This window comes from Rhinolophus ferrumequinum, chromosome 21, assembly GCF_004115265.2.
Source record: "Rhinolophus ferrumequinum isolate MPI-CBG mRhiFer1 chromosome 21, mRhiFer1_v1.p, whole genome shotgun sequence".
Taxonomy (NCBI): Eukaryota; Metazoa; Chordata; class Mammalia; order Chiroptera; family Rhinolophidae; genus Rhinolophus; species Rhinolophus ferrumequinum.
In genome coordinates, this window is record NC_046304.1 from 17,457,586 (window position 1) to 17,484,195 (window position 26,610).

At 36.4% G+C, this 26,610-nt stretch overlaps 1 protein-coding gene across 1 annotated transcript in view; it reads right to left on the reverse strand.

The window, feature by feature from the left end:
• Positions 1–1,219: 1,219 nt before the first annotated feature.
• Positions 1,220–26,610, reverse strand: part of CPD (carboxypeptidase D) — a 61,928-nt gene continuing 36,537 nt past the window's right edge. The window contains exons 9-21 of the mRNA XM_033089923.1: positions 25,595–25,697; positions 24,966–25,108; positions 23,432–23,601; positions 21,706–22,029; positions 19,753–19,948; positions 17,402–17,537; positions 12,284–12,415; positions 11,403–11,498; positions 11,254–11,318; positions 7,943–8,074; positions 7,229–7,414; positions 6,836–6,935; positions 1,220–5,343 (exon numbers count right to left, since the gene is read on the reverse strand). Coding sequence (XP_032945814.1) covers positions 5,117–5,343; positions 6,836–6,935; positions 7,229–7,414; positions 7,943–8,074; positions 11,254–11,318; positions 11,403–11,498; positions 12,284–12,415; positions 17,402–17,537; positions 19,753–19,948; positions 21,706–22,029; positions 23,432–23,601; positions 24,966–25,108; positions 25,595–25,697 — 2,010 coding nt within the window. The 3' untranslated portion in view covers positions 1,220–5,116. The remainder of the gene's footprint in view (positions 5,344–6,835; positions 6,936–7,228; positions 7,415–7,942; positions 8,075–11,253; positions 11,319–11,402; positions 11,499–12,283; positions 12,416–17,401; positions 17,538–19,752; positions 19,949–21,705; positions 22,030–23,431; positions 23,602–24,965; positions 25,109–25,594; positions 25,698–26,610) is intronic.

Genomic DNA, 26,610 nt, shown 5'->3' on the forward strand with positions numbered 1-26,610 from the left:
CGAATAAGCATAAATACAATCAAATTTTATTTTAAAACAAATCTGAAGCATTTGGCACAAATTTTAAAACCTTACTGCCATGCTAGAGACAATCTACCACATAATGGAAAATTTCATAGCTTTTTTTCTTTAGTATTCATGTCTCAGGATTTTTTCTAAATTAAAAAGACTGCCTGTAAACAGATCTTTGTTCACATATTTGATAAAATAACTTTCTTTCAAAGGGATCAGAAAACAGCAAATGATGCTGGCTGCCATCGTTATTCAATTCCAAGTCAAATATTATGTTGGGCCCTTTGCTAACATTATTTCCCTTAGTTCCCATGACAATCCTATCAGGTATTATTCCTTAACCAGTAGAGAAAATGACACTCAGATAATATTAAGAAACTTGTATAAAACAAAGTCACATAGGGAGCAAGTGGCAGAGCCAAGAATCCATCATAGATTGGTTCAACTTCAAAGTCCAGGGTCAAATTTTTATGCTATACTTCTTCAGAGCAGACTTTCTTTTTAGAGGTCTTATTAATATACGACCTGGTATTACATAATATTATGTTACATTACATTATATTATAGTTAAATAAGACTGGGTCTTATATTAATTTTCGCTCCAAAAGTCACATTAGAGCTGATTGTCTGGCTAGGTCTTATTTTCGGGGAAACATGGTACACCTAATTTCCATTTCTGTTTCCCTGGTCTGGACTGAGTTCCTTGTCAGCAGAGCCCATGTTGCTTATGTAACTTTGCTTTCCCAATTCCTACTGGAGCAGCAGTACCAACAAATTATCGCTAAATGAATTCATCACCACTGTGCCGAGGAATGTCATGACAAATTATTCTCACTGGACTCATCTGTGAAAAGGACCAACTTTTTAACAAACAAGTTTAAAATGGGCATATTAACATTTCCATGGCCAGTTCTGTGGGTTCATTGTGGAATGATTGGACATATGTCAACTGGGCTGGCTACAGATAGAAAGGAGAAATGTGGCTATTATATGATGTGATTATTTCAGAAACATAGTTTTCTTTTGGGTCAATTCATGATGATAAAAACACTCTACAGGTAACACACTGTATTCCTAGCCTGGCACTATTTTTCTCCTGGTATAGGTAGAAAAGCTAAATACATAACTTTCAAGTTGGAACAATGCTTTTTCTGGTCTATTGCTTTTGAAAAGAGATTATGAGACAAAACACAAAGAAAGACAAACATCATAAAATAACTTTTATACAGGATTAGTAGATCTGTTTACATATAAAAAACAGAAAGGACCTCATTACAGTTAGATTTCACATAAGTTACACAGATTGACTTTTTAAAACTAAGATTCAACTTTGTTTAAAGTCCCCTTTAAAAACTTCATTTTGAAGGCACAGTGCATGAAATAAACCAAAGACTGAAGCACTTGAGATGAATGAGTGTTGGGCACCTCATATAAATAGCTATAGATTGTTCTGGAGCTGGGGAATGTCACTCTGAAAAAATGGAGAGGTGAAAAACTGATTTTTAATCAGAGCATAAAAAAATATCATTATGTCATACCTCCAGAAAATCTGCAGCATGGCCAGAATAGAATGTAGCTAGTACACTCATGTTATGCTGTTTATAAAAGTCATAATCATACATATTTACATAATTTATATCCAGTTACCTCAAAATTGTAGCCTACTTTCAAATTTCATAATGTATTCTGTCAAATCAAAATCAACTAGGATAGTATGCTGAAAGTCAAGTGGAATATTAATTATTGCCAAAACACAGAAGAAATAGGTGTTGGGAGATATCTTTTTATGAACTGGAAATCCAAGTTCAGTTGACATTAGTCAGGGCTCTAATCACCCCCCCCCCCAAATCTGCTTTAAGACAAATCAGAAACCCAGATAGTCATCAAAAAGTTGCTAGAAAGAAAATCACTGAACATCAACCACAGTGGAATTTTTGTACTAACAATAAAGTTGCTACTGTTAAAAAACAATTCTACCAGAGAACCATAACATTGGGCACAAATTCAGCATTTATAGCCCAGAAGCCTTTAATAGAGCTGGGACAAAACCTGGCACAAGTGCATTTCTGGTGACAAGAAGGTAAAAGTATTTACTGCTGAGAATAAATGAAAATGGAGGAACAAGTCATGGTTACTGAGTAACCTGGTGTTAGCTCAGAAACACAATAAGCTCAGGCATAAGTACTACCTTTTATTTATTTGTCAACTCATAATTAGTTTTAAGTTCAATATTCATTAATTCAGCAAATCTCATTCAGGTGAAAGTTACTGAAGATAAACCAATCGATCACACTGGGCCTACTATACAGTATGTTTCCTTTCTGGAGGATGACAAAATCCCAAGCAAATTCCCTCCAATGAGAATTGCAAGCATTCCTCCACTGGATGGGATCCCAATCACTACCCAAATGTTCAGCAACATACATCAAAACCAAAGGGTCTTTCCTTCTGAAATTAACTTGAGTTTATCTTTGAGCTACATCATCAGTACAAATACATTTACACAGGCAGACACTTTGCACATTACCTACTCAATCACTTTGCTTTTATTAAGGAGCTGGGAGAGAAGAAGGCTTACAAACTGATCACAGGACAAAACAAAACAAAACAAAACAAAACCCAAATCCATGCCTTACGAGTAAAGAAAGGCACAACTCAGGATTGGGCAAATTTCTTAATACTGTGATACTTACTTGCCTCCATGACTCCAAGGAAATGGAAAGTCTCTAGGAGAAACACTGAAAAAAATGCATTCCTCATCCCATATGGCTTCAATGCCTTAAGCAGTCAATGTGGTCTAATATTAGATTAGATCCACAAATAAAAGACAAAGCAGGGCAGAGAACACAGACCTAGTAGTCATGATCGATACATTCATGGTAATAGGTAACACAGGCGGAGAAGGCCCTGTTTTCCAGGATAATGCATTACATCGAAATTCATTAACGATTCAAGATTTATAGCAGAATTTGGTTTTCCGTTCAGAAAAAAAAATGATGAAAAGAACTACTTGTATGTTCATTTCTAAAAAAAATTTATACATGCTTAAAAGGGGTGGAATCCAGCCATTGTGGTGTACAGTTAAAGACATGTTTAATTCAAGAGAGAAATGAACCTATAAGGCTTCCTCTAGCGAAGACCTAATTAACTACAGGCTGTCACATCAACTTTGTTTTATTTCTACCTGCAATGTCTCAAGCAGAGCCAGCCACTCACAGGCCCTTTGTTTGTTTTCTGACTTTTCATTCTTAAAAATAAAGCTGAAAAGACCACATTATCCCCTTAAGGAAAATGTGAAATATTATTAGAAGCAATTAAATCACGTATATTTCATTAAGTATTAGCACCCCACCAACACTGTTTTATGTACGTGGTGGGGTAAGAGTGGGGTGGCAAGGGCTCAAAATTTAGAGTTGTTAATACCAGAATGGCTTAACTGTGAACAACCCAAATTTATCACAGATACTCAATAATAAGTGTCATGACTTTGTTATTCCTGCTCAACCAAATCTCTTTTTATAAAGCCATTTTGGGTGCATTCCTCACAAAACCTGGTTGAATGATCTAGGTGGGTGGTAAACCACTCTACAGGAAAGCTTTGGGATGATTGATATATTAATGGATATAGAATACAATTTGAAAGGATGAGAGCAAGTTTTTTGATCCCCTGATTAGTGTAAGTTCAGCAGCAACTTGGCCATTAAAACATTCAAAGGTATTAAACCATTAGATCATTGGTAAGACTCATACTTACAAACAGCATCACTTCCACTGAATAACAGACACAATAAAATGCAAATCTCTCAGGTCTTTTGAATAACCCAACTGGCAGTGAAGATGATACTCCTGTCACCACAGTGTCATATCACACAGCAGTTCATAGTTTACATTTTTTTAAATGGACGGAGCCATTTTAAATGCTTTCAACTGAACTTTTAACAAAATTGGTTGATCAAAACGAGACTGTCAAATGAAACATTAGGACCAAGAACCCAATCACTTGCAGAGGTCTATATGAATAAGACTGACCAAGCTAGTTCAATAACAGTATGCTATTCCAAGGCATAGGTTTGGGCTGGAGTATGAAATGTAGTTATTTTGTGTTCAAATGTAGGGTAAGAATGTGCAAGTAGGTTTCTTCCACACTTCCAGATACTTTCAGAAGAATTCATATCTTCTAGATTGCTGGGTAATCTGAAAACCGTAAGTGTACAACATAGAAAAAGGTTCAAATTTGGGAAATATTAAAGAGTTAAGCATTCCTAGAATAAACTAGTGCTTCACAGATAAAAGCAGCAGCACCTGTGGGTTTTTACCAAGTTAAAAGATAGGCAACATGAGTTTTAGCTTTTGCTAGATCACTCTCTTAGCTTCATTCAAATGGACATTTAGATCTTTTACAACAAAGTCAACAAGTTCTCCCTTAAAATGGGGCTATTTAGAACTTTGCTAAACCTTACAAGAGAGGTAGTGAAATCCTGCTTAGAGCATAGCCTACCAGTTCTGATCTAGCCTTGGAACAGGTAGAAAGCAAATGCGAAAGCCCATTTATTCATTTCCTAATGTTATATGTTTAAAAATGAACTCAGCCTCCATTAAACCTGAATAATGGGAGAAACTCCAGCTATTTAACAACTAGAGAAAAGAACTCCTCAGTAGGTTGAGAAAACCTCGAGTTTTAAAGCTTTATGTCAGATTCTGACTGCTGTCCCTGCCTTAATGATTCTGGATTCTTTTGGCCATTTAAAATAAAGAAAAAAGCTAAAGCCACTAGTAAACACCTGATGTGCAAAATACAACATCCACTAGTTGGCTTTTGTAGTTATAACATAAGCTCCGAACAGCTTATCTTAAATTAAAAAGAAAAACAAAGTGGCTGTCCCATCTCTGCTGCATAAATAGAAAGCAGATTTCTTTTTTTTTTTTTTTTAAGGTAATAGTACTTTAAGGAGGGGAAGTTCAAAAACTGCCAGCCAAACTCACAGAGAATACAAATTTAGCAAGTTAACTTCCCAAAGCTCTTTGAAGAAGCAAGATAGTCTCTCTTCTTAATGCAATGTCTCCCAAAAGGTACTGATGCTGGGAGATATGCAAGGTGTGCGTGTCAATGTTTGCTGGAATATAATGTTTCCTCTTCAGTGTCTGTTTCATCCTGGAACTCATGGCTTAAGAGGGACTTCTTGGAGCCGGTTGACATCATGCGAATTTCATCTTCATACTCATCATGATGCTGCCTGAGCCGATGAAAGCCATCCTTGTGTCTGTTAGATTTGATTGAGCAGATGCACCAAATAATGCAAGCTGTTAGGATCAATGCCGACATGGTGGCACCTGAGAAACAAAACCACTATGTGAATGGTATTCTACTTTCAGGATATAAATAAGCAGCTTCTTACAATGGCACTTTTAATATTATAATATGCCCTTCATTTGTTTTATTTTTATTTCGTGTACTCAAAAACCTTTCATTATTACAGAAGCAGTACATTTATAGTATACAAAATTAGAAAAAGATAAGCAAAAATACTAAAAACCCAAACCAAAAGCCTCACATCTTCCCATTTCCGTTACCTCAAGATCATTTTTAACAACCCTATGCATATTTTCCCAGATTTTTCTTCATGCATGTGTATGTATATAACTCATATATTTATTTTTCATTTATTACAATGAAATCAAACTGTTACTGTTCTGCAATTTATCAATGACTTCTTTTCCTTTCTAGTAAATTTTCATCTCATTCAAAGCCTCTCATTTATTTAAAATATTTGTACATGAGGTTGTCAGAATTAGAGTCTTAGTAAGAGAAAATGATAATAAAATCATAATTAAAATTAAGTTCATAACAGCAAATGTTGGCAGGGCCAGATTTAAACTGTGGCTGAATTCTAGCTCCTGTGTTTCTAACCAGTAAGTGATTCATGTTTTATCTGGTTCAAGCTGAGAACTCTTTACTTTAAACATGCCACAACATGTTCTATGATTTGACCATGTTTATAATATACCCCTCTCCTTCAACTAAGGATTTTTCCCTCACATACTCTGTAATAAAACTTGGTTATTTTGCGTCAAGTCCAAGTGGCACTTAGAAACGAACCAAGGCTCTCTGTCAAAAAGACAATACAACACAGTATTTATTATTTTACCACATCTTTTTTTTCGTTCTAACCTTTTAGTAATTCAAGTAATGGCACACATTAATACTGGAGAAAACAAATACTTCCTCCTTTCAGGGTCATGGAAAAATAGAAGGAACAAGTTGTCGTCCAAGGGACTTTCTTATGATCTTAAAGCAAATCGTTCATTGAGATCTACTACATGTCAACGATAGTTCTAGGCATGGGGGATGCAGGTAAACTCCCACCTCCCTCAGAGCTTCTATTTTAGTGGGAGAGATCGAATACAGACAAGTAAATGAATAAATATATAATATGTCAGCTAGTGATTAAGAGCTATAATAGAAACAAGTGAGGTGGAGATAGTGCCAGGGGGACTATTTCAGGTAGGGCGATCAGGGAAGGTCTCTCTGTGGAAGTGACATTTGAGTACAGACCTGAAAATGTGAAGGGGCAAGCCATGAACACACACAGGAGAACAGCGTTCCAGAAAAATCATGTTTAGATAAGAAACAGTAGAAGAAAAGTGATTAGCTTCAGGTGATTATAGAGGATATCCACTCTCAAATTGAAACGTCAGTTTTTATAAACCAATGTAACCCCAATAAGTTTAATTTAAAAAATGGCTTGTCCAACAAGAAGAAAAAAAAAAATGAAATGTCAAGACTGGTGTTAACGTCTACCACTAAAAATATAAATTTCTTTACCTGATACAGTTACCACAAGCTCCCTTGGCAAACCAAATATCCGGTTATCTGTGTCAAAGACGATTACCACAGAGCTCGCTGCATCATGATGCACAAAGACCTAGGAAGATAAAGAGCGAGAATTATGAAAAAGTTTACTTAAGGTGTATTGTATCCCTGCTGTATTCCTACGGCCTTTATAGCAAACCGAAGAGATGATTCACTGTCATCTCAAGTATACAAAATGCTATAAAAATGTCCCTTTTGTTGCTAAAGGGCAGAAAGATAACAAGATCTCATAATCACACTTTTTATTTCTTTATATCGCACAAGTTTTCTAACAAGTGTTTCAAAATAAAATCGAACTTTTAAGAATAAGAATTTACATGACACGCCCCTATCTGAGTTTCTTACCTGTGAATGTTGTTGCTGATAGCCCTCTGCGATGGCATTGATGTTATGGACACCTGGGGCTAACAGCACATGGAAATAGCCTCCCTCTTTTGTGTGCACTTTTATCCCTTCATTGAGTACAATGACTGCTTTAGAGATTGGTTTTCCAGTCTTGTCTTTAACAAATCCATGAACTCCCTTGTGAACCTGAAAAAATGTTTAAAATATAAATTTATGTTTTCATAATGTCAGATGGAGGCAATAGCTTGAGGCATGACAAAAACAACAAACAAAACAACAAAAATCCCTCTAAGACTGGCTTATTTGTCCTTCTCCAATGCCTCTGACCTTCTTAGCGACTCATTCACTGCTTCAGAGGCATAGAGATAAGGGAAAAGAGAACTCCAACAGAGTCAAAGCCTAAAGGGTTAGAACCCAAATCTTCCGATGCCTTTAACTTTCCACAGTACACGATCTCGAGTAACTTCATGTGATATTCAAATGAAAGAACATGTAACTTCTCATAGGGTGACATTATCTATATTATAGCAGATTCCAGATGTGTGAACTCAAGGCACCTATTTAGGCACTATAAATTGAACAAACTCTCCTTCCTATATACATTTAAAATAAATAATAATAAATTTTTGGTAAAAGATTAAGAAAATGTTTTGATAAAGTTTCCATTGAACACATTCCTGGGAGTTTGCTTCTAGTTAAAAGGGAAAGACTCACCTCCACCAGCATGCTAAGAAGAGATTTTTTATTTTCTGCCCACAAGGAAGGAAGTTGTGCTGCGCTAGGAAAGTAGCAGCAGCTTGTGTATACTGTGATTTCCGGACAATGGCCATAGGTGACGCTATAATCCTGGAATACAAAATTCAAAAACAAATGTGGGAAAATTAGTAAGTAAAAGTAAGAGTGAGGCTTTGTAATGCAACAAATGGAATAAAAAGAAAACCTGGGTGATGTAAACAAAGACTCCGTAAAGCATTTTACAGCAAATATAAATAAACCACTTGGTATTATAATCAGTCACAAACATGGCTGCTCCTAAGAGTGCCCTTGAGACCAGGGACTATGTCTAATTCATTTTTGTATCTCCAGTGCTTCCCACAGTGCCTGGCAGGTAGAGCGGTTTATTAGGGCTTGTTGAATGAATGAATGAGTACATGCAGTAGGCCATATTCCCTCCAGGTTGTTCTTGGAGCTCTGGAGGCAGAAGCACAAGCACTCGCCATCTGATACCCTCAACCTGCAGCCTCAAGCCTGATGGTGACAACAGCCATTGTTTGCAATATAGCAATTATCCAGGTGCAGGAACTATTTGTGTAGACAAGTTCCGAAACCTAACTTTCACCTTTCCCCCCAAACCTGTTCTTTTTCCTAATTCAGTTAATGGTATTAACTCATTTGCTCACACAGACATGAAATCTCTCAGTTTTGACTTCACTTTCTTGCTATCAGCCATAATTGCCAAATCCTGTCAATTTCACCTCTACAGTTTCTCTGAAACTTCATCCCTACACTCCACCCCCATTGCAACTACCCCAGTCTAGGCCTTCCTTATTTCTTGTCTTGGCTATTCCAAACCAGTCTCCCTGCACCTCAGACTCTCCTTCCTCCAAACTATCGTAACCCACTGCTAAGAGATGAGTTTTCCCACAGAACAGCTCAGATCATACCACTATATACCTACCCAAAACCTTCAGTGGATTCCCATTCCTTACTAAAACAAAGCATTCAAAGCCCCAAATTCTTTCCGTTCTTGTCTTTTACTGCTTTCCATTATACCCTATATTCTAACCCAACTAGACTGCTTATTGCCCTCTGGCCATACTGCTTCCTTTTTCTGGAATGTCCTGTTTCACCCACCATCTCTGCACCCAAATGCCATTTCCTCTATGAAGAGAAGGTTACATCTCTGGCTAGGTGTAACCTTTTCTGTCTTTAGTTTCTCATGGCATGTTGAGAGTTGTTGCTCTCTTCTAGATCAAATCAATTAATTCTGTAACACAGTTATTTGTACAATGCTTACTGAATGGGCCTGGGGATATATTTTATTTATCACTAATAAAGCAGAGTGCGTCACACATAGTAAGTTCTTAATAAATAAAGGAGGGAAGGCAGGTAGTGATGGGAACGAAACTAATTTTCTGATTGCACATGTGAATTGAATAACAAGCTAACCACCCATCTGCTAAGAACTGCTGACTAATTTGAAGTGGATGGACAATCAACTAAAATGCTATCAGAAAGAAATTAAGGAAGACCTAAGTAAACGGAAAAACATACTGTGTTAATGGATAAGAAGACAATACTGTTGAGATGTCAATACAACCCAAAGTAATCTACAGATTCAACATACCCCTAACAAAATGCCAACAGCCTTTTGTTTTTTGCAGAAAAAGAAAAGCCAATCCTCACATTCAAATGGAATTACAAGCAGCCTTGAACGGTCAAAACAATCTTGAAAATAACAAAGTTGGAGTACTCACACTTCCCAATTTCAAAACTTACTACCAACCTACAGTAATCAAAACAGTGGTACTGGCATAAAAATGGACATATAGACCAATGGAATAGAATTGAGAGTCCAGAAGTAAACCCATACACCTTTGGTCAACTGATTTTTGACAAGGGTGACAAGACCATTCAACAGGGGAAATGGTGCTCAGACAACTGGACTTCCACATACAAATGAAGTTGAACTCCTACTTCCTATCATACACAAAAACCAACTCAAATCAAATATAAGAGCTTACTGAATCCATAAAACTCATTAGAAGAAAACATAGGGGTAAATCATCATGACCCTGGGTTTGGCAATGAATTCTTAGGTATGACAGACAACAAAAGCATGAGCAACAAAACAATAGGTAAATATGACTTCATCAAAATTAGAAACTTCTGTGCATCAAAGGATATCATTAAGAAAGTGAAACAACAACCTACAGAAAGGGAGAAATTATTGGCAAATCAAACATCTGATAAGGGTTTAGTATCCAAAATATATAAAGAATTCTTGCAACTCAACAACAGAAAACAAACAACCCAATTTTTAAATGGGCAAAAGACTTGAATAGATTCTCCACAGAAGGTATACACGTGGCCAATAAGCACATGAAGAGATGCTCAACATCATTAGTCATCACGGAAAGCAAATCAAAACTACAGTGAGGTATCACTTCACACCTACTGGCATGGCTATAATTAAAAAAATGGAAAATAACAAGTATTGACATGGATGTGGAGAAACTGGAACCCTTGTACATTGTTGGTGGGAATGTAAAATGGTTCAGTTGATGTGGAAAACAGTTCGGTGGTTCCTCAAAAAGTCAAACATAGAATTAGAATATGACTAGCAATTCTACTTCTAGGAATATACTCAAAAGAATTGTAAACACAAGCTCAAAAGATACTTGTCTATGATTGCTCATTGCAGCATTATTCTCAATAGCCAAAAGTAGAAACAACTCAAGTATCCATCAACAGATAAAAATGAAAAACAAAATGTGGTGTATACATACAACAGAACAGTATTCAGCCATAAAAAGGAGTGGAGTACTGATACATGCCTGCTATACAATGGATAAACCCTGAAAACATTACAGTAAGTGAAAGAAGCCAGACACAAGAAGCCAAACACAGAGGAGGACAAATATTGTACTAGTCCACTTATCTGAAATATCTAGACCAGGCAAATACACAGAGACATAAAATAGGTAAGAGGTTGCCAGGGGTTGGGGGAATGAGAACTTATTGCTTAGTGGCTACAGAGTTTCTGTTTGGGGTGATGAAAAGGTTTTGGAGATAGATGGTTTGGAATGATGATGGATGCACAACATTGTAAATGTAATTAATATCACTGAATTGTACAATCAAAAATGATTAAAATGGCAAAAAATCAAAATGCTGTTAGAGGTTAAATTCAGGGATATTTTGTCAAGAAAGTCATGAAGCAGATGCCATTCACTCTGCTTATATGAGAAAAGACAATGGCCAATATTTGTAATTCCATTCTCGCTGCATTCTATAAGGTATACCTTCATGCTGCCCAGATGACTGTGCCATTCTGCTCCACGCATTACTCCTCCTGGAATATTCTCATCTACAAAAGCATTAAGAGATATGGAATCAACAAGACCATAAGGCCAAAGCAGAAACAATAACAAGGGGTAGGGAAAATACTTACCTGATTTATTTGGGCAACTGGGCTGACCCATGTGCATTGATGGATGATTATTTGCGTAAAGAGATGCCAGATGCTTCAGAGTCTCTTTGTTTTCCACTACAAAGGAAAAATTCAGAAGTTGGTGGAGAAATCCAAAAGATTTCTCTCTCAGTTCAACTCATGGGTACAAGTCATCTTTCTCTCCTTGCATACCACTGAGGAACTATTCTAATGAACCATATGGTTCAGGTTAGCCCAGGATAATCACACAGACTAAGAAGACACAGGTCCTGCCTGTATGAAAAGGTCCTAATGGTTAGTTTACATAGCATGTGACCACACCAAAATACAAACTTGTTTTGGTATGTTTTACTAAATTTGGGGGCAACTATGGCCTAATAACGATATTTCCTTGTAAGCTGCATTGAAAACAATGCAAACTATCTCCATACGTAATGGCCCCAGAGAGATTCTACAAACAACTGTTTAACTCACCATAAGGTACAGTCAGTCAGTCAAGGTTTAAAGCAGGGGAGGGCAATTCTGTACTGTTAGTATTTGGTTACATATGAGTTTCTTGACGCAGGCATTGTGTCTGATTCACTTCTGTACTCCCAATGTCTATAGACATAATTGCTCAACAAATGATTGTGGTCTAAATTGAACAGATGTGACACGATGGCCCCACTTAGCTAGGCCATCATTAGATCTAACCGTTCTTTTCCAAGGAACTGTTTGAACTGTTGATATATACATACAATCCTATTAGGTTAGTTATTTGCTCAGGGAGTGTGCTCAAATGCTCACCATTAAAAAAAATAATAAATTTGGAAGGGACATTACCTTATTGGAATTTCCTATCTAAGCTTAAATAGTATATATGAAAGTGACATTCTACATACCTGTTTGTACTGGCTTGTCATACGGGTATGTGACCAGCACCGAACCACCATCTAAAGCAACAGAAAGACTGAAGTCTTGTTTTTGAATCAAATTTTCAATGATGGCTTTAGTCTCAGGCTGGGAGGCATTATCTAAAAAATAAAAAAAGTAAAACATAACATAATATGTTTTAAAATTTTAGTATGAGTAGCTAAGGAAATATTCTCTACTTGACCACTATCAGAAGGCTAACTTATAAAATCTGTAATAAATACTTTATTACTCCATAAGCCACTATCTCAAGCTAGAAATATATATTTTAAAAGGTAGGTTATTTTGAGTTTTACATACTTCAAGATAACGTGTAAAGGTTAATGACTCTAAGCGATTTTTAAAACAATTCTTACTGGAAACAAAAAGGGATGGACGTATCTTCCTTTAAAAATAATTTAGGGTAACTTTACTAATAATTGTTACCCCAATAAACTTTAATTAAAAATAATAATTTAGGAAATATATAATCTATCGTTGAAAGAAAATAAGATTTTCAGAAAGCAGTGTTTTCTGCAGCATTGTTTGCAAAAAGCAAACAATTAGGAAGAAACTAAATGTCTATCAGCATAGAAATGGTTGACTAAATTAAGAGTATTGCCACACATTGACAGCATACTAAAATGCCATTTATAAGAATGTTAAAGGCTGGCCTGGTGGCTCAGGTGGTTGGAGCGCCGTGCTCCTAATGCCGAGGTCGCCAGGTCGATTCCCACATGGGCCAGTGAGCTGCGCCCTCTACAGCTAAGGTTGTGAACAATGGCTCTCCCTGGAGCTGGGCTGCCTTGAGCGGCTGACCGACTGCCTCAGCTGGGGTAAGTGCAAGGCTCATAATACCAGCATGGGCCAGGGAGCTGTGTCCTACACAACTAGACTGAGAAACAAAGGCTTGAATCAGAGTGTGTCGGGGGGAGGCAGAAGAAAGCGGAAAAAAAAAAGAATGTTAAAGATCTGTAACTACTGAAATGGGAAGATGTCAATGATATATTTAATGAAAAAAGTGGCAGAACAATATGTATAGTAGATGATCCTATATAAGTAAAGAAACAAGCCCCTTCAAAACATACACATATATCGTGTGTGTGTGTGTGTGTGTGTATGTATATGTACATGCACATATGTGAAAGGGTAGAGAGAGAAAAATACATCTCTAAACTACCGATATTATCGACTGAATTTCTAAGAAAAACTTGAATTATTTTTGCAATGGATAAAGGAGAAAAATTCAAAAAATTTTCTAAATGTCTGTATTCATTTATACCTTATCTCTATCACCTAGAATGAAAGTACTCCATTACTCATCTACAAAATAGGATCAACCAATCTCCTAGCAAAGAGAAATAACATTATCTGCAAAGTACTTTATTTTTTTATTGTATATAGTCATTTTTTATTACAATTCATAAATACATCAGAAATGGATATCTTTAATAAAAGCCTAGGTTCTCATGGGCTTCTGCTTTCTGTTCATACAGTTATGTTGTTAGAAAACTCTTACTTGAGAATGGTGAAAAAGGCAAAGTAATACCTTAGTTTCATTATGACAATTTTTTACCTCATAGACATTCTGAAAGGGTCTCTGGGCCTCCCAGGTCCAAGGACTATAATGTCTCTCTTTTTTAAATAATATTTTTACTTTTCAATTATAGTTGACGTACAATATTATATTTGTTTCATGGGTAAACATAGTAATTAGACATTTATATAACTTATGAAGTGATCACCCCAATAAATTTAGTACCCATCTGACACCATACATAGTTATTACAAAATTACTGACTATATTTCTTATGCTATACCCTACATCCCCATGACTATTTTGCATGTATCAATTTGCACTTCTTAATCTCTTCCCCCTTTTTATCCATCCTTCTAACCCCCCTTCCATCTGGCAACTCTCAAAATGTTCTCTGTATCTATATGAATTTATTTGTTTTGTTTGTTCCTTTATTGTGTACTTCAGATTCCACATAAAAGTGAAATCATACAGCATTTACCTTTCTCTTTCTTATTTACTCCACTCAGTCTAATACCCTCTAGGTCCATCCATGTTGTTGCAGACGGCAAGATTTCATTCTTTTTTATTGCTAAGTAATATTCCACTGTATATATGTACCACCTCCTCTTTATCCATTCATCCATTGAAGGACACTCAGGCTGCCTCCATATCTTGGCCATTGAAAATAATGCTGCAATAAACATGCGGATGCACAGGTTCCTTGAAGTAGTGTTTTGGGTTTCTTTGGATAAATACCCAGAAGTGCGATCATTGGGTTCTTCTTTGTATCTTGTTATAGCCTTTTAGTTTTAAAGCCTATTTTGTCTGGTGTGAGTATTGCTATCCCAGCTTTTTCTATTTTTCATTTTCATGAAATATCTTTTTCCATCCCTTTACTTTCAGTCCGTGTATCTTTTGATCTGAAGTGAGTCTCTTGCAGGCAGCATACATAAGGGTCTTTTTTTCTTATTCATTCAGCCATCTTATGTGTCTTGATAGGAGCACTTAATCCATTCAAAGTAATTGTTGATAGATATGTAGTTACTGCCATTTCATTATTCATGCTTTTGATTTTTCTTCTTCTTCTTAAAGAAGTCCCTTTAACATTTCCTGTAATACTGGTTTGGTGGTGATGATCTCCTTTAGCTTTTTCTTGTTTGGAAAGAAATAAGAAGAGTAACTGGGTAGAGTAATCTTGGTTGTAGTTCCTTGCTTTCATCACTTTGAATTACTTCCTGCCAATCCCTTCTGGCCTGCAAAGTTTCCATTGAGAAATGAGCTGATAGTTTTATGAGAGCTCCCCAGTAGGTAACTGCTTTTCTCTTGATGCTTTTAAGATTCTGTCTTTAACCTTTGCCCTTTTAATTTTGATGTGTCTTGGTGTGGGCCTCTTTGGGTTCATCTTGTTTGGGACTCTCTGTGCTTCCTGGGCTTGTATGTCTATTTCCTTCCCCAGGTTAGGGAAGTTTTCTGTCACTTTTTCAAATAGGTTTTCAATTCCTTGCTCTTTCTCTTCTCCTTCTGGTACTCCTAAGATGCAAATGTTGGTATGCTTGATGTTGTCCCAGGGGACCCTTAAACTATCCTCATTTTCTTGGATTCTTTTTTTCTTTTTGCTGTTCTGTTTGGGTGTTTTCTCTTACCCTATCTTCTAAATCGCTGATTAAGTCCTCTGTTTCATCTAATCTCCTGTTAATTCCCTCTAATGTAGTCTTCATTTCAGTTATTATATTCTTTATTTCTGACTGGTTCTTTGTTTTCTATCTGCATTTTTTATGTTTCCTGTCTCTTTGTTGAAATTCTCCCTGAGATGACTGAGCATCCTTAGAACCAGTGTTTTGAACTCAGTGTCTAGTAGATTGCTTGCCTCCATTTTGTTTAGTTCTTTTTCTGAAGCTTTGTTCTGTTGTTTCATTTGGGACATGTTTCTTTGCCTCCCTCCCTGTGTTTGTTTCTATATATTAGATAGAGCTACTATATTTCCCAGTTAGTAGAGTGGCCTTATGTAGTTGGTGTCCTGTGGGGCTCAGTGGCACAGTCTTCCTGGTCAACTGGGCTGGGTGCTGCAGGTGTGTCCCTTGTGTGGGTTGTGTGTGCCCTACTGTTATCGTTGAGCCTCGGTTGCTGCTTGAACATCAACAGGAGGGACTGACCCTCAGGCTGATTGGTTGTCAGGATTGGCCGTGACTAGAGGAGCTGTTGTGCAGGGGCTGGCCCTAAGGAGCAGGATTCACTTTAGTAGGGCTCTGCTATCTGCCCAGTCTGCCCTTTGGGCGTGTTGTCCACACAGGCAGCTTGATGGTGCTCTAGCTGGGTCCAAACGTGGCCACCAAGTGTGTTGGCCCTGGGGCCTCCTGTAAGGGGCTCTGCTACAAGCCAAGTTCAGCTGCAGCCTGTGCCCTGCCTGGGGCCACCTGGAATGAGCCACTAAGCAATATGCAAATGGCCACTGCCCGTGCTGGGCTTGGAGGCACCTGGGAGAGGCTAACCTGTGAACTAAGGCCAAATGCTGCTAGTGCTGGCCTTGGGGCTGCTCAGCCAGAGGTAAGGGCACACTAAGGCCAGCTGTTGCTTGTCTGGGGCTTGTGAACCTTTGAATAATTTTAGGAAAGTCTGCAGCATAAGCCAAGCCAGGCTATTTGTATGGAAAAGCCAGTGGAAGAAGCTTGGGTGGGCCCAAAAGTTGGTTGGGGAGGAGCCTCAGGAAATCACCAAAAGTATGTCCCTGGTGCCTTTTGAGCTGCTGCCCCAGCACTGGAGCTCAGAGTGAGTGAGTCCATCAACGAGTAAGTCTGTGTGTGGGCCCTTTAAGAGGAACGCCTGGGTCTCCCCTCCCAGAGATGGAGGAACCCTCCATCTCTCTTAGCCACAATCTGGCTGGTTTTCACAGCCAGAAGTTGTGGGTACTTCTCTCCCCGTCCCTGCAACCCTGGGCTGGGGAGCCTGGTGAGGGACTGGGTCCCCTGGCTTCTCAGGGGGACCTCCACAGCCAAGATATCCCTCCTGATTTTTAACTGCCACAAGCAGGTGTGGGACCAGCCCGTCCCATGTCTTTGCCCCTCCTGCAAGTCTCGAGGTGGCTTCTTGTGTATGTCTTTAGTTGCAGGACTTCTGTTCAGCTAGACTTCAGGTGATTCTCAGTGATGGTTGTTCTGTAGTTTAGTTGTAATTTTGATGTGGTCGTAGGACTATACTGTCTTAATAGAGCTGCCCATGCTCAGTGCCTTCTGGGATTCTTTATAAATTGCAATGGGCCACCTGGCCAATGGAACATTCCATTACTCTGCTGGTTGTTAAATTTCTGGGGCTATGCCTGAGAATTTACATTTCTATCCTCCTATTACCCTTTGATTTACTCTAAAGGGCAGTTACTTACCTTCCAAAAGTAGTGTTATTCTCTTTACCAACTCTCCCTGCCAAATAAAGGACCCAAAAACACTGTCAACTGCCTACAAGCTATGTAAGGCTCCTCTTCTCCGCCCAAATCAAGTTATTTGGACTCTTGAGTGAAGGCAAACGATGTGAACGCAGAGCAAACGTCTTCCCTCAAAAACTGCAAAGTACTTTAATGCCAAACAATGAATCTTACTTGTAAAGTCTGTATCCAGGTCCTTGCCACGAGCATTTGTTTGTCCTATATTGGAAGTACATTCTTTCTCTTGTGCTCGCTCTCGCCCATCTGGATTTAGAGAAGGGACAATCACAATTCTAGTCCTGTCAACCAACTAAAACAGAAACAGAAGTCAATGAGTTTATTAGTTGTATGTGGAATCAGAAGTTAGCTACTATGCCTCAAATGGAAAATCTTGTTTATTTTAAACGCAGATTTTAAAAGGCAGCAAAAAATTTAAAAAAATAAAAATTCTTGCTCCAAGTACATTAAAAAAAGAAACAAAAAAACTACTGTAGAAATAATGTTCCCAGAGACCTCCTGATGACTTACAACAGGGGTCAGAAACCACTGCCTGCAGGCTAAATCCAGCCTTCTGCTTGTTGTTGTAAATAAAGTTTTATTGGCACATAGTCATACCCAGGCCATGACTGTTTTTGGGCTGTAATGGTAGGGTTGAGTAGTTATAACACAGAACATCTGTCCCACAAAGCCTGAAATATATACTACATGGCCTTTTATAGAAAAAGTTTGCTGACCAATGGCTTAAATCAGTAAGATTGTGTTTTCCAGATTAAAAACTGGAATGCATAATCTGACAACTATCAATGTATGTCTGGAAACAATGAGACAGAAGAGTTGAAATTAGCATGTCAAAAAAAAAAGAAATAGGATATTTGTCTTACCCATAATTTCTCCTCCAGATGATTTATAGGCATCAATACCTACATATGTGGCATGAACTAATTTCTGATATACTTCATCCTATGTATTTCTAATAGTAAATCAGAATAAGTGATCCCTGGTTTATTTATTCTGTTAAAATAGTCTATAGATTGAAAATATTTGAGACCCTTTAATTAATTGGTTCTTAAATCTCTCTCTGGGGGAGATCTTTTTCTAAAGTATACATGCTTGGGTTTCACTATAGGTCTCTGGGTATGTGTATATTTTCTTGAACTTGCCAGACAATTCTGACCTTTAGTGCAAAATAAATGGCAACCTAAAGTGATCTAGTTCAAACCCATCTAGACCAGTGAGGCAAATCCTCATAAACTGGAGTTTTGAAACTCCTAGTAGGTGTTTTACCTGGGGTATACAGTCTCTTATAACCATAAGATCAGTAGGTAGTAACTCTGCCCAAATATTAGAATAACCTAAGGAGATTTAAAGGAATATTGATGCTTCTGGGGATGAGACCCAGTCACTGGTATTTAAAAAAACTTCCTAGATGTTTCTAATGTGTAGCCAGGGTTGACAACTACTGTCCTAGGGACACTCCCATTTTATAAAAGAATAAAAAATGTCTTTGAGATACTCCTTGTAACTCATAACTCACATAAAAAAGTCAATGGAATTTGCTTTGCTGAAGGTTGTAAATTACTTTTTTGATCAATTCTGATACAAATTAATCTCACCTAATCCCACAGTTCCCTTCTGATCCTAATCATGACATAAATTCTTTCCAAATTTCTTTTAGGAGAGACAGTATGTATAACACAACAGCATAGGGTTTGGGTTCAATTCGTTTTACCACTTACTGTCTATGTAACCTCCTGTAAGTTATCAAATATCTCTGCCTCAGTTTTCACATGTATAAAGCGGAGATAACATAATTACAGGGTTGAGGATTAAATTCTGATGCATGTAAAGTACTTGGTATAGAACCCAGCAGACAGTAGGTATTAAATAAATATCAGTTCCTTTCTCCTTCCTAAATTCTATGTAGACACTGCTAATTACTGAGTGTTCTAGAAGGATGCACACACTTCCACTCGATCTCTAAGAGATCACAGACTGCTTAATCATACATGACCAAGCCTCTGAATCAAAGTTCTTTTCTATAGTTACAGATAACTAAAGTAGACAGTGCCACATTGCTTTTTCTAAAATCTCTTAGCAGCCAAGATGTCCAATGATTTTGTATTTACTACATGAAAAGAAAAACTATTTGTCTTTCACCTCATTTTTCAATCAAGTATCCTAGTTATCAGTAACTAGGAAGGAAGTCTTCAAGTTAGAATGCACAAAATCATAAGTAAAGATTGGAAGTATAACTTGGCTATTAAATAAGGGAGTAGAGGACTGAATGCAAATCTTTAGTATATTTTCCTCTATGTGCCTTAATTCTAACCAAAGAAATAGAATAGAAAGCCACTATTAACAATGAGTATATACAAATGATATATTTTTAAAGAGTAAAGTTTATAATGCACTAAAAGTGACTCTGTGTAAAACCTAACAAGAAATTAAAATTTCAAAACGGTGCCTTTATATCAATGTATCACAGCTTTTTTCTTTTACCATGTCAAAACAGGCTATTCTCTTACTTGGGTAACAGCTGGGTTCTTTTTGTAGTTTAGGCAGAGAAATTCTGCCAGAGCCAATAGCAGTTCAGTTCCAACAGGAGCATTTCCATGGATACCAGCAACAAAACGAATCTTTGGTTCTTCAGGCTCAGATACGTTGGGCTTATTGGATATTTCAAGGGACCAAATATGACGATATTCAGCACTCTGTCCCAAACTTTCAAAAACCAGAAACAAAAAGTCAGCAAGTAATCAAGCATTATGTTAATGCTGACTTATGAAATTTAAAATAAAATAAACATGAAAAGCCTTAAAAAGTCTTTAAAGAATGAATCATTGTGTCAGGAAACCTCAAGAAAATTAGTTTTCCTTGAACAGAGGAAGTCAAATAGAAGTGATATATTATCAGATGCAGGAAAGATTATGATTCAGTATAGCCTTCCTCCAAATTCAGTCCTTCTCATACCATCTTCACAATATTTGTCCTATCTTCTACAATCTACACTACTATTTAGTTAACACACGTCTTTTAAATTACCTCACTTACATTTTTATTGTGGAAAAATTTAAATATAGACAAATGTAGAAAACCTCACTTTTCAAACCTAAATTAATTTATGTAAATTAGATACTGTATACTTTACTATCAATGTAGTACCAGTATCACAGTAAAGATGATTGAAAATGCTCTGCTTGCCCAAGAGGTCTGATCTTAAGGCCTGCTTTCTTTGAAATAAAGGGAGATTTACAAGGGTTAGAAAAATATATATTAGCATTAAATTGAGAAGGATTAATAGACTAGAAAAAGTATTGCTTTCTGTCAATTTTATTCAATGATACTTAGCACCCATTGGTGGACTACCTAACATTGTCTTGTGTCCACCATTGGCAGGTGTTGTATATTTTCGGGGAAATATTTAACTAAAAAGTTCTCTTGAATTGGAAGGTTAAAAATACTTAAGTGAATTAAGTAAACGGATAGCAAAATAATTTCCAATTTTTTTTAATTTTAAAAGAAGAAAGTCTATAAGCTCTATGTAGCACTAATATGAACAATATTAAAACCTGAACTGGGCAGAAATATTCAAGAATCAGTTGAAGAAGAGAGGTAATTAGTATTGCCAAAGTAAATATCACTGCATCCATGAACATTGTAAACCAGTATTTGCTGGTAAAATTAAAAGGACCAATGAAGAAAAACAAAGTAAAAGGCTAGATAATGTTCATTACTTATGTGGTGGACAATGACAAACTGAGGGCAAATGTAAAGTAAAGGCACTCAACAGGCAAACAATAGAAATCAACAAATCAAGGAAATAATTTTGGAGTAACAAGACCTAAAGAGGATTTATAATGAAACAGTGACAGCAAGGCAGAGAAGCCTCAGAAAGTGAAGGTGAAGGCTGTCTCAGCCATCACTTTCACATAAGCCAGTATTGCACATTTTCCAGAGACCCTTAATCACATATGTCGCCAAGGCTTCAGGGAAAAGCAACCGTTCAGCTGTGACGAGAGACTACAGTAAAGAACATGACAGCAACCAGTAAAGAACATGACAGCAACCAGGTTTCATTTTCCAATTTGAAAAAAGAATGATCCCTGACAGGTGAGTTCAAAGTTCCAAATTTGTTCCTTGCTTCCAGCAAAATAAAACAAACTAATATTTAGTCAGAACATGAGTCTGCAACTGAAAAGTGGAAAGGAATCAAAGTAACCATTAGAAACAGTAATTTTACATTTCCTGGAGGCACAGGACATACACTCCAATGTTCCTCATAAAAGTTTTCAAGATTTGTTGTTACAAAGCTCTCCAGGCAAATATGTTTCAAAATAAGTGAACTCCGACCCTCTATGCTCCCAAACAAATTACAAGAACTATTCAACCCAGCTTATGCTGAATGTAACTTCTTAAAAAAGAAAAAAAAAAAGGAAAGAAACAAAGAAAAGGCAAGGTAGTAAGAAGGTGACACGCACCTGGTAAGATTTGTAATATGTGGATAGTTCATCACGAGTCCTCTCAGAAACTCTGATAAGTCTTTGTATGAATGGTATCGATAAAGAGCCAGATTTGAGGAGGAGCGTAACATGAAGCCTTCCAAACCATTCTCAGCGGAAAGGTCTTTAATTAAAGTTTCAAACTCTTTAGTAGTTGGATCACTGGCGTCAGCAGTGTTGGTGCTGTCCCCCTTCCCTTTCTTTGATTCATTGTTTGAATCTGTTGAAGATCGAACAAGTGTGAAGTTGACCTGAATAGCACCTTCACTCTTTACGGTCACATTCTTGGTAACTGGATTATACCTGTGATAAAAGTAGACAGGTCAGAGCCACATGTTTTACAGCTGGAGTACCTGAGCCCTGGGCAAAGAAAGGTGTGCAGAGGATATGTGAATCCATGAGAAAAATGTGGTGCATCTTCCTAAGAGTCAAATTTTCAACTTTGTGATAATTTAATATTTGTTTTAAATATTAAACAAAGAACAGACATGAGTAGAATGTAAAATATGGATGAGTTTTTAAGATTAAAAGAAAGTTTTACTTCAAAAGAAAATTTGTACTTGTAGTGAATACCCCCATATCTCTTGGAATCTGCATTCACTTGCTCTCATCAGAATACATGGTTGGAAAAGTTTGAAAGGTACTAACTTAGGACATTATCTACCAAACATATCATTCTTGCCCTATTTTTCAGATACCTTGTTGCTTTAGTTTTTCCAGTACTATGCCAAAATGGAGACAAAACAGAAAAGACCTCATTATTCATTAGTGTGAAATTCTAAGCCATCCATTTATGGACCACTAGATAATTAAAAATCATTTTCAAAAAAAAGGTTGCAATAACCATAAACTTATATACTTAGTTATATAGTTTATACATACTTATATAAACTATAAACTATATACTTACCCTTATTTCAATGGGTGTTCAAATGAACTCTTCAGAAATAAGACAGCTAGTAGGGGGAGGGAAATATCCTGTGGTAACCTCTCTACTTATCAAAATATAAAAAAGAAAACTGTAAGAGGGTAAAAATGACAAGTTTCAGATGAAACAGTAAGGAGGTTCCAATTCTAAGCTGTTTGTAAAGGAGGGGAAAATAAAGAAAATTAAGTTTTTTTCCAAGGGAAAAAAGGTCGTAAGTTCATTTTCTCTTTTTAAGTACATGTATCTTTGTGGAAAGAAAACCTGTAAAAAAGATGAACATGGCCTTTTTTGGAGAATTAGCAACAAGAAACAAAATTTCACTGAAGCAATAAAGCAAATGTACAATAATAAAAAATGAATGTCTGTGAAAGAGATGTAAAAGGGTACGAATATAAAGTGGGTATTTTTGGACAACATGATTAAGTATCCAGCAAAACGGGATTTTTTTTGTCTGTACTAACAGGTACTTCCCAGAATAGTTACTAATAGTGAAGGAAATCACTCATGGCTTTACATCTGGACAATGCACAGGTGATCTGAGAGGAGGAAGGTAGAAGAGGCCACTATTCAAAGTGCATAATTTCATAGATTTCTTACATTTGAGGGTTTGTGTACTCACTTTGCCACTAGAGGAGGTCAAATGTGTAACCAGCTCTAAACTTCCTAGCATTAAACTCAAGGTGGCTTAGCCTCTCGGGCTTTCTGGCAATAATCTCCCAGAATAGAACCATGTCTGTCTTATCCCCAGGCACAATTTCAAAGTATTCAGTCACTCACCCTCGAGCAGATGCTGTGATTTTATAAGTTCCTGGAACCAAGAGACGCCAGTAATCTCCAGTTTTGTAAGTAGTCACTGGGTGATTAATTTCAGCGACACTAATGGTGGCATTTAAGATACCCCTGCCATCCGTGGCATCGAGGACAAATCCTTTGACACCCTGATGAACCTGGATAAAGTACAAGGACACCCAGATTTCAGTGGTAAAGATCAAAATCTAATTATTTTGGGAGCTCAAATCTAAAATAACAGATTGTTAATAATGTAAACATGTGGAACAAACAGGAATTTAGGAGTTCAGAGTAAAGCTAAATATAAACACCCATTAAACAAAATACTTTAGTTTTTGAAAGGCTAATTTTTCATAGGCTAGGTTTGTCTTTATCATAAGGAATATAAAAATACACTTTTAAACTTTAGCACATTTGACAGTTTCAGAATACAGGACATTAAGAAAACTGGCCTGGTTTCTTTAAAAGGAAAATGTCATTTTTTAAAAATGGAAGGACTATTTCAGATTAGAGAGTAAAGAGACGTAATATTCAAATGCAATGCAAGAAACTTGACTTGATCCTGGTTCTAAAATACAACTATAAAAAGACACTTTGGGATCAACAGGGGGAAATTTGAATATGGACTAGGTTCTAGATAATATTAGGGAATAGTGTTAATTTTCTTAGGATAGATAATGACATTTGGGGATAGCATACAGAATATCCTTATTTCTAAAAGATACATTTTGAAATATTTAGGGGTAAAATATCAATGGCTGTAATTTACATTGTAATAGTTCAGAAAAAATATGGGTGTGTATAATTTATATATAAGTAAAGCAAATACAGCAAAATGTTAAAAAATGTTGAATCTAGATGAAGGAATAGTAGTGTTTATTGTTTTTTGTCTTATAACTTTTCTGTATTTTAAAAATTTTTTTAGAATAAAATATTTTTAAAAATTAGTATGCCAACTCAAGAGCCTTTAGGACTCTCTATTTAGCAAAAAGAACAAAGCAGAAAAGTACTGGCACAAAGTACTAGGCTAGGTTTGTCTTTTATCCTAATAATTTGTCAGATTATCCTAATAATTAACTATTATTAGCATATTTCTTACAGTCTTTACTGATTGACCACCATGCATATCCAAACAAAAGGACATTAATCATTTCACACTAAACCACTAGCAAAAATAAAAAGAATAAAAATATTTACCCAATAGCCCATTTTTGTATCACCTGACAAATGCTTACATGTGTATCCAATTTATGTTAGTCTTTTACAAAGACGGTAAAAAGTGACAACTAATCATTAAGAGCAAAAAATTACTATACTGTTTAATCATTTTCAACTCTTCCCCATGCATACAAACAAACCCATTTCCATCCATGAATTTTCTAGATAAACGTACTAAAACATGAATAGGCCAAATTGGAATTCAAATGGGTATATTTTAAAACCACTGCATGAAAACCACATGTACACACAAAAATCTTCGTGCTCTTTGGGGAAATTTCACACTTAACTCCTGACTAGTCACCTGTTTCATAAACTGGATTAGAGATCTTCGATTCTGTTCCCAAAATTTTGGCAGATCCTTCTCAAATGGGTATTTCACACAACCTAGTTCAATAGTCACTTCAAAGCAATTTGTTTGTAAATAGTTCCAGTCCTGCATACCACCTAAAGGATAAAAAGTTAAAATCAGTCACTCTGAAGTTCTAACTAGCTCAGATTCCAAAGGTAAACTTTCTATATTTCTGGTAAAAAGCCAAATTCATCTTTTCTCAGCATTGGTTGAAAAATAAAACGTGTTCATTTGAGAGCTCTTCGATGCTTGTGGTATAGGTAAAACACTTGTACTTTCACGTTCCAGAAGAAGAAATCAAGTGTAGCTTACCAACTCTTCTTATTAGCACATCTAAGGTTCTTCATAATAGCTGGAGGTAAAATATAACACTTTCATCTAGTTTTAGTACATTATTTTTACTCAAAGTGCGTTAAATGTAAAAATAGTCGAAAAGATTATTTGAATGTTTTAAACTATTTAAACAATAATTTTAAAAGAATGATTCTTTCTCAAAGTTAAAAAATTAGTAACAAGCAGCAACATCCAGGGGTAAAGAAAATCCATCAAGTTATACGGCCTTAATATAAAAGAATGTTTACCTGGGACATTATACCAACTAGCTCCATTAGTTATTCCATGAGGAAAGTATTCATTCGGGTACATATTCTTGCAAGGTCTACCTTGAAACATCTGGGAATTTTCCTGAAGAAAAAGAAAAATAATCTTTATTTGCATTTGTTTGTATCTGCATCAAAACCACGGGAAGGATAAGGAAAAATAATAAAAATGGTTACCAGTAGGGTATACGTAGGGGTGGGAATGAGGTGCATGGAGCCAGGGGAGGCAGTGAGGCTTTTCAATGTAGAGCTTCTTATGTCATTTTGATCTTTAATATATGATTTTATTATCTATTTTTTAAATCAAAATTAAACATGCTCTGTTAAAAAGAACAAATCTAAACACTATTTCTTACAATTAAAGTGATTTTAAACCCAACCCAACTCTTCTACAAAAAACAAAAAACTTCATATTCATACTTTCATTGCATGTTTTCAAGAATCTTAAAGTCCAGAAAAGATAATTCACATACAACGTGCAGTAAGAAGCTTTCTCCGACTTCTAGGGGAACTAAGACGATCCCTCTGTGCTTAGACTGCACTCTGTACAATTATCTTATCCTGTTACAACTGGTTGCACCTTTTTCTTCCCTGAAGAAAACTACTCCTCGAAACAGTTGGGTCTTTGTGTGCTCAGCCTCTAGCACTGTGTCTAGCATAGTACACGTATAATACCTTGCTCAATGAAGAGTAAAAAAAGCCAGAACTACTGTGGAGGCATAAATAAATGTTACTGGAATCTAATTAAGAGAAAGATCATTTCTGACTAGATTGGCAGGGGAAGTTTCCTGAAGAAATCAAGCTTTGAAAGATGGTCAGAACTTCATTTCTCTCTTTTGGAAATAGAAAAGTACAGAAAAGCATGAAGAGAAAAATTACAATTTCCCATTTCCCGCCACTGAGAATTAACCATTTAACTTTGTTTGCCTATATTTTCTCATCTTTTCACAATAACTTTATTATATAATTGTTTTTAAAGAGGCAGTTATATAGTGGTG